Source organism: Micromesistius poutassou (assembly GCF_964030765.1).
Source record: "Micromesistius poutassou genome assembly, chromosome: 9".
NCBI classification, from domain to species: Eukaryota; Metazoa; Chordata; class Actinopteri; order Gadiformes; family Gadidae; genus Micromesistius; species Micromesistius poutassou.
The window spans coordinates 19,785,774-19,793,879 of record NC_140279.1 but is presented as its reverse complement, the minus strand read 5'-3'; the positions used below and the strand labels follow the sequence as shown (position 1 = coordinate 19,793,879).

Sequence of the window (8,106 nt, the reverse complement as noted above, 5' to 3'; positions counted from 1 at the left end):
TCATGCGTATTTATCTTTTGTTACGCTGCTGTGTGTATTTTGTGTGTATTTTCCCCAAATACTAAAATAGCCCGCCTTGATATGGTTAAAAGGACGACATGAAGATGTGTCACGTCTATAGATATTACTTTTTAGAATAGGACGTAATGGGCATAAGAAAATGACCTTACAAACATGGCCGCTATACTAGTACCACTGCTGGTCCTAATTTAAATGGGTGTCAAAAAAAAAGCCTGACATGTAAAACGTGCGTTTTCAATGTATTGTATCAAACTAACACGACTGGCTTGATAAAATGTTATATAGTTGTTAAAACCTATATATTATTTTATAAGTGTATTACTTAACATGCCACATGATTATTATTTTGTGTTCGTTTGGGCAGCGAGGCGACGGGTCTTGAGGTGGAAAAAGCGCCAACTTCCTCCTGAACGGCACGCTATTATTCTGGGGAATTGCGTCTACAGCGGATTTTTCATTTGTTTGTGTTCGAAATGAACTAGCAAGGTAAGCTTAAAAAGCCTAATCTAACGTGGTAGTTGTGTCGCTGTGTTCTCCGGTTCTGTAAGAAAACGTATGTTGTCTTTTTTTGATCTACTCCTCCCACTACATTCCCTGCTCCGTAACGAAGTGACCCATATTTGTGTTCCCGGATTGCGCTCAGTGTTACACGATTAACTCGGCCGTGTCCTCCCCACGGCGGGGATCTCTCACGCTAACGTTAGTTCACCTTAAGTTCACTTCGCAAACACACTTTGTGATATTTATGCCGGGTGGTCAATGCGAAACAGGCTGCCAGTCCAATAGCTAACGCGTTACGCATAATCGACCAACTGCTCCATTGAGAAGTCACGTAATGCGTAAAGGTGCACACGATGAAGCGAGCAGTGTTTAGTTTGTCATGTCGGGCTCCGTCGGGGTGAACTCGGGCCGAGTGTTGATCGGGTGTCCGTTTCGTTGTTCTGCCAGCGAGGCGCGCTGTTGCCTCTCGGATCGTCTGTCTGCACGGTGTCGAGTGGAGATGCCAGGGCTGCAGGGGGACAACGTGGTGGCCTCCCTGGGGAGCCCCGTCAAGAAGAGCAAACTTTCCCTCAAATTCTTCCAGAAGAAAGAAGCTAAACGGACATTGGACTTCTCCGAACCTCCCGCAGATGAGTCCAAAACTGAACCCGAACCCGAGGATTCAATTGCAAGGTGGCTATCTATGTGTGTATCTGTACAAAGTCACGGAAATCGCACCTTTTCCGAAATCATAGTAACTAACATAAAAACTTTTTATTTTTATCCATCGACGTAAAGAACTTCTGTTAAATATGTATTTTTTATTAAAAACCTGTTCCTCCTTTATTATCATTGTTACGACTCTACAGTGGTGACCAGGTCGTCCCTGGACCGCCCCCGTGCACCGGTTCCCCAGGTCCTCTGCTACCTTATGAGAAAGTGGAGGCCCTGCTGCCGTTTGTCGGGCTTAATAACCTGGGCAACACCTGCTACCTGAACAGTGTTTTACAGGTACAGTATGATTATCATTAGAACCACTTATCATATTAACCTCCAAGTCTGTTCATTTAATCCTCCTTGGAATGGGAGAACGGCAATTTCGTTTTTTCTAACTATTTGTTGTTCAATAGGTGCTGTACTACTGCCCTGGGCTCAGAGATGGCATCAAGAATTTATACAGCCGATCCAAAAGCAGAGACAAACTCAAGGAAGAAATTGTCAAAAGTGAAGATGAGGTCTGTACAAAACTGTCTATATGTCTCTCTGTTGCTAAGGGACGGGCATCGTTTGATTGAGATTTTCTGTTTTAGTTCCAATCTAATTATAACCATTTGACATGTCTCACTTTCATTTATTTATTTTCTGCTTCAATCCTCCATAGTGTAACATAATATAACATGTTCCATGGAGTCTTATTCAAATATTCAACATAAAGCTTTCTGTGGTGGCAAAGAACATTAGCAGCAGCGCTTGTAGCTGGTTGGGTCTCACTTTCAGGCGTTCATAGTATGATCAATCTGCATAGGGTTAGGGTCTGTCTTTTCCGAAAAGACGAGTCACACCTTGTCTTCTACCATAACTTCTGACAATAGTCTGTTACAAGCTGACGTAATGCTGAGGAAGTTTTGACTTTTGTTTGTGTACTAAGTTTGCAAACCTGTTGCTTACCACTTCTGCTCTGTATTTTCCTATAAGGAACCCAAAGTTTGGTGCCCATCCCATCTTTTGATGGCTGAGCAGTCCTCAGTGTTGTGTCCTCTGCTCCCCAGGAGGAGAGCGTGCCAGCTCACATGGAGCTCCTCGGGAGTTTCAACAGCCTCATCACGTCCGTGGAGCAGCTGCAGTCCGGCTTCCTGCTCAACCCGGATGGCTACAGTGAGGGGGAGCTGGCCACGCCGCCACGCAAACTACTGCACACGCTCAGGTGAGAGGCCACGCCCCCTTATCCCTGTAGAATCCATTTAGACACTCATGTTTACCACTGTGCAATACTGACGAAGGTGTATAGGTGTCGTCTGCTTGCATAGCATAAAGCCAAGCTTGAGCAATTGCGTCTGCAACCATGTTAACGCCCACAATCTACTAGCTTTGTAAACTGCATTTGAAGCCTTGCCTTTAAGCCTTGGGCCAATCAAATGTGGCATCAATCAATTTCATTCAATCATAATCTTGGAGAGTTTTTGCTGTGAAGTACCACTAACGGGTCATCCTTCCAGGCAACTGAACCCTATGTACGAGGGCTACCTCCAGCACGACGCCCAGGAGGTGCTTCAGTGCCTGCTGGCTTACATCCAGGAGGCCTGCGACACCATCAGGAAGGAGCAACATGGGGGGAGCAGGAGGGAGGTCACACCCGAAAGCCCTGCCACTCTGGTGCCAGCCAGCTCTGAGGAAGAGGAGGAAGACGGCCAGGTCAACGGAAAGAGGAAGAGCGACACAGAGGCGGGAAATGTCAAGAAGAAGCCAAAGTCGGTCAACGCCAACAAGCTGGATGCTGATGAACCCTCGGAGAAGAAGCCCTTCACCCGTTCCAAAAGGAGGTCCTCCAGAGAGATAGTTGCTGACGCTGCCCCCGGGGAACGGGAGGTGGAGGACGAGGGGAAGGAGGAAAACGAAGAGGTAGCGGGTAGCGGGGAAGAGGGCAAGGGGACGGCTGAGGGTGCCCCTAAAGCTTCTGAGGGGAAGAGGAAGAAGAGAACCAGGCTGAGCTGGCTGAGGCCTTCCTCCAAGCAGCCCAGCATCTTCTCCAAGTTCCGCAGCATGGGCAAGATCAGCTCCATCATGGCCCCCAAGAACCAGGCGGAGCAGGGGACCGAGCCGGGACCGGCCCAGGCAGATAGGGGACCCAAGCAGGAACCCACTCAGACGGATAAGACCGCCCCGGAACCCCCCACTGGCAACACACAGGACCAGAAGGCTGTGGAGAACCAAGGTGAGACCATGATTGATGACAGAGTAAAAAAAAAAAAAAGGGTATGGAGGTGAGAGTGAGTGACGGCCCCTCCCTCTCCTAAGCAGACGGCCTGGACGTCCTGGAACGGCTGTTCCAGGGCAAGCTGGTGCTGCGGACGCGCTGCCTGGAGTGTGAGAGCTACACGGAGCGCAGGGAAGACTTCCAAGACATCAGCGTTCCCGTCCAGGAGGACCAGCCCAGCAGCCCAGACGACCTCTCTGAGGGTGAGGGGTCATAGAGCTGCTCATGTCTACAGCATATTGAAATGATGGCTGTACGGGGTTCATTTTTCTATAGGTTAAGCCTTGTGTATTATTTGATGTATGTTTTTAAGTCAAGCCATAGAATCTAAAGAGGCGTACCTTGGTCTCCACTATATTAAACCACGTGGTGCGCTCTTCCTCCCAGTGTCCCCAGACCCTAAACCCGAGCAGAAGACTCTGAAGTGGGCCATCTCCCAGTTTGCGTCAGTGGAGCGCATCGTCGGCGAGGACAAATACTTCTGCGAGACGTGCCACCATTACACAGAGGCTGAGAGGAGCCTCCTCTTCGACAAGACCCCGGAGGTCGTCACCATCCACCTCAAGTGCTTCTCCGCCAACGGCCTCGAGTGAGTCAACCCTGTCTCCTGTGGCCCTGGGGGGAGCGCATCGCTTTAAGCCAGTGTCGGGAACAGATTAGCCAGAAATATCTAGGTGATATTGGCTGAAACGCATTATTGGTACCGTTCTACAGAGGGCGCTATAGTGTATTTGCCTATAGTTGTGTTATGTTGTGTTCTCTTCAGCCATCTGCCAACTATGGCAGACACGGACGGAGCTATAGAACCCAATCCCAAGGTTACCCATACGTTAAATAACACAAAGATAAAATCACAAAGCTTGAGAGTCGCAATATTCACAGAATCGCACTAAATATCGTATTGGCTCTCAGAAAACCGTAGCGCAAGGTCCCTGACAATTCATGTCCCTAGCGTGTGTGTATATTTGGAGTTGACTTTGGGTTGTCTAACCGCGTGGACCTTGTGTCTGTGGCTCCCCAGCATGGACCCCTACGCGGGCCTGTCCAAGGTCAACACCCCGCTGCAGACCCCGCTCTCCCTGTCCCTGGAGGAGTGGTGCACGAGCGCGGCGCCCCCGGACCGCTGCCACTACCAGCTCTTCGCCGTGGTCATGCACAGCGGCGTCACAATCAGCAGCGGCCACTACACGGCCTACGTCCGCATGTCGGAGCTGCACGACGTGCGGCTGCAGCCACAGAGCAGGGAGGAGGAGGAGCAGCACAAAGAGAGAGAGGAGGAAGAGCAGGAGGAGAGGCGAGGGGGAGACGGCACCAAGCAGCAGCAGCAGCAGGAGGAGGAGGAGGAAGAGGAGGGGCACTACGACGACGGAGAGGTGTCCTTCGGCAGTGCGAGGGGACTCCACCGGGGCAAGAAAACGGAGGGTGTGGTCGGACTCCTGGGAGGACAGAGGAGCGCCGGCAACGGCTACGAGCTCGCCAGCAGCAAACAGGCCGACAAGACACCCGCCAGCGGCGTGGCGGAGGCCCCGAGGAGGAGGCCCGCCGCCAGCGGACCGGTGACACAGGAAGCGGAGGAGGGCAAGAGGGTCAAGGAGGAGAGGGAGGCACTGAGCAGCCTGCTGCACTACGAGGGCAAGTGGCTGCTCTTCGACGACTCGGAGGTGCGTCTGTTTGAAGAGGAGGACTTCTTGCGAGCCTGCTCCCCGGACACCTGCTCCACGTCCACGCCTTACCTACTTTTCTACAAGAGGACGCCACTGCAAGGCACAGGCTCCGCGCAGGGGTGACGGAGTCCAACGGAAAGATGGACCCTCTATTCACTGCCATCAGTCAGGGTTGTAGGAACCCTATTTTTTTTTTTTTTTACGTTGATTTATCTCTATAAGCTGAACGAAGTCCGTTTTCCACTTTTTTCCAAATAGGGCAGAATCCATATTGGTCACATGAAAACTTGGGACCTCTAGAATGGCTCAACTTGCAGGGTTTGGTACTAGGCATACTCCTAAGCTAATAGGCTTGTGATATTGGCACCCACATGAACTATGGTCTATGAAAACCAGCGGCACTTCCAACCTGGTCAATGATGACTAGAGCCTTTTCATACCAACAGGTTTGGGAGGAAGCTTGCGTAACTAAAATCTTAATTTATGCCCCCCTGCTCATTTTATTGATGAGTATAAAGCTTTTCCTGTTGTCCGAGCTGTCCTATTTTTGTGTCATTTTCCCCTTATTCCTGATCTGTTGGAATGATTCGCGTCTATCCATATATTAAGTAGTTTTAACGATGTTAAGCACTTTGGCACTTAAAATTCCAGTAGGTTAAATTGCTGTATATGTCATCTTCTTTTCATTGGCCATAGGCAACACTGCATCTTTTCCCAATATTGCTAAGATGATAATGAATTGTAGATAACGTTTTTCTATTGCCAGGATAAGGATGCTACGCCTCAAGGGAAGTATATTGAGAATATAGATCTGCATGGACATCTTTTCATGAGTCCCTCATTCAGGTCCAACAGGCTACCGAATGTCTCTGTATAAACATTTATTACCATACATCTAACACGCTGCATTCCTTGGTCTATGCAGGAGAGGCGCATGCTTTCAGCTCACATGTTAGCGTGCCACAAATGGGGGAAAGTAAACGTTTTGATGGGATTGCATTTATACATCAGGAGGCAATATATACCTCGGTTAATGATTTAAATCCCATTGAAGCGCTGCCTGTAGCGACGTTTCAAGGTCTTGTAAGGGAGAATGGCTTTTTAATATGGAAAAAGCACCAGCGGAACTCCAGTAAGGGCACATAACCTATAAAAGGATGGCTGATGGACAACGCTGCCATTATCTCGTGTGGAAGTGTATTGATGCATTAAACCTGTCACCCACCATTAACAGAGGATATAAAAGTGATCTTTGTAGCTGTAACTAATTTTTTTTTTTTTCCTTTTCGGTTGGCACCATTCAATGTTAATTACCAGGGACAGAGGCCAATGGAGTTAAAATAAGAAGGCCAGTCCATGTAAAAACGGCTCCATCGTATCCATTCCTGCTTGCACTGTAATAGAGCCACATCATCTGATGAGCCTGGCATGTGGAGACGTTCTGTAGGTCATCTTAGTGTCATGTTTATTTGTCTCTTTGAAATGCAGCTTTGTTTGAAAATGTTTTTTTTTCACTTTAAGCCAGATATGTCTACATCATTTTCTAGTTTATAAATGTCATCAACACCAGCCATGACAGGTATGTATAAATGCCGTACCTCATTGATGCTAAACAAACCGCTTTCTCTCAACCGTTTCGGACCATAAGCAATAAAGTTTTTATCTTTCCATTAATTGAAAGACCCTTGGTTCATCACAGAATAAAGGATACCATTTGGACAATTAAAATATTTATTTTGTAAAATATGAACATAAATCAAACAATTAAAGTTGAAAACAAATCCCTTTAACTTGCAATGTAGTTTAAATGAATAATGATAAAGCCTTATAAATAGTATTTTTTTTGTTGCATTTTTCATGTTTTGGATAATTTTTTTATGCCTTTTTTTTGGATTAAATAGTAAACTTTCATGTTGTAAAAGGCATTGCTACACCATAAAGAAAGTGCACAAATTAAATTAAATACAGATTTGACACTATACACATTTTTTAATGATACCTTGTTTTAAATAGTACCCTTTGGTGGCTTTTTGTGTTGGCACTTGACTTGACAGGGGAACTTATTAACAGTTGTTAGCCTCAATAGCTAACGGCTGCTATAGATCCATTGACTTCGAGACATGAACCCAATGCTAATGAGCCATTTTGAAGTTAGCAACATGACTGATGTTGGGTAAATAAAAACTCCAAACACCATCAATGGTGCAGTAAAACAAAACATTGCATGACAAAAAAAAACTAAAATTTAAAATGCCAAGGTATCGCTGTAAGATCCACCTGATCGTCCCACCGATGCGTAACAAGTTGTTCTGTAAACAAATGAAGACACTGGAATGACGTACCAAGCCAGGCCACTTTCAGGCCACTATGTTGAGGAGTGACTATTAAGGAGACACAATGTATTTACACTAGGGAATAAATTAATGTTGCAGCTCTCTTTTCCTCATCTTCAAAAATCAAGCTTCCGAAGACTTATTCTGCTGAAGGAATCTCTGAGGAAACAAAGAAAATAGAACAAGAGATTTACACAACAGCACAACAAGCACAACAGTCTTGGGGTGTACATCTGATCTCTAGAGTCATTTGAATGACACTAGGGAGAAATGGAAATGTTGACAGTCTCCGGTACTTCCTTAGGACAGTCAACTGGACAATAAAAAAAGAATGGAGCAGTCACAGTAGAGTACTGTCTAGTTGAACACTTAGCTCTGCCTCAAAGGTTGACCATGACAAATGGAAAAAGCCACAAAACAAACTACCTTGTCAAGCTGTCCGTTTGCTGCATGATTTCACGAAAAGCACAAAAAGGATTGATCAGCCAACACACAGCTTTCACTAGCCACCACGCTCATTCATTTATAATATCGCACTCACACACTTTCCCACAGCAGTAACTTTGACAAACACATGACTCCATCTCCAATAGCAAATGTGATTGGCTCATCGACCCCAACACATACCACAGTG

General features: G+C 46.7%; 2 protein-coding genes across 12 annotated transcripts in view; one reads left to right on the top strand and one right to left on the bottom strand.

Moving 5' to 3' along the window:
• Window positions 1-414: 414 nt before the first annotated feature.
• usp1 (ubiquitin specific peptidase 1) lies at window positions 415-6,815 on the top strand. 2 transcript variants are annotated; one of them, XM_084472599.1, is made up of 9 exons: window positions 415-507; window positions 970-1,194; window positions 1,371-1,512; window positions 1,632-1,736; window positions 2,271-2,425; window positions 2,718-3,433; window positions 3,517-3,678; window positions 3,863-4,064; window positions 4,497-6,815. In XM_084472599.1, exons 2-9 carry the CDS (start codon window positions 1,022-1,024, stop codon window positions 5,260-5,262), a joined length of 2,421 nt encoding a protein of 806 aa, XP_084328725.1. In that variant the 5' UTR covers window positions 415-507; window positions 970-1,021; the 3' UTR covers window positions 5,263-6,815. The 2 variants fall into 2 exon arrangements, with proteins under 2 accessions (XP_084328725.1, XP_084328726.1); XM_084472600.1 differs by having other exon boundaries at window positions 3,520-3,678; window positions 4,497-6,812.
• A 102-nt stretch (window positions 6,816-6,917) lies between these two features.
• The window catches only part of dock7 (dedicator of cytokinesis 7), a 53,777-nt gene continuing 52,588 nt past the window's right edge, over window positions 6,918-8,106 (bottom strand). For 5 of the 10 annotated variants that reach the window (XM_084472591.1, XM_084472592.1, XM_084472593.1 and 2 more), the window contains one exon: window positions 6,919-7,631. In XM_084472591.1, the coding sequence (XP_084328717.1) occupies window positions 7,589-7,631 (43 nt within the window). In that variant the 3' untranslated portion in view covers window positions 6,919-7,588. Of the gene's footprint in view, window positions 7,632-8,106 lie in introns of all 10 variants that reach the window. The other 5 variants (XM_084472595.1, XM_084472590.1, XM_084472594.1 and 2 more) reach the window with 2 other exon arrangements.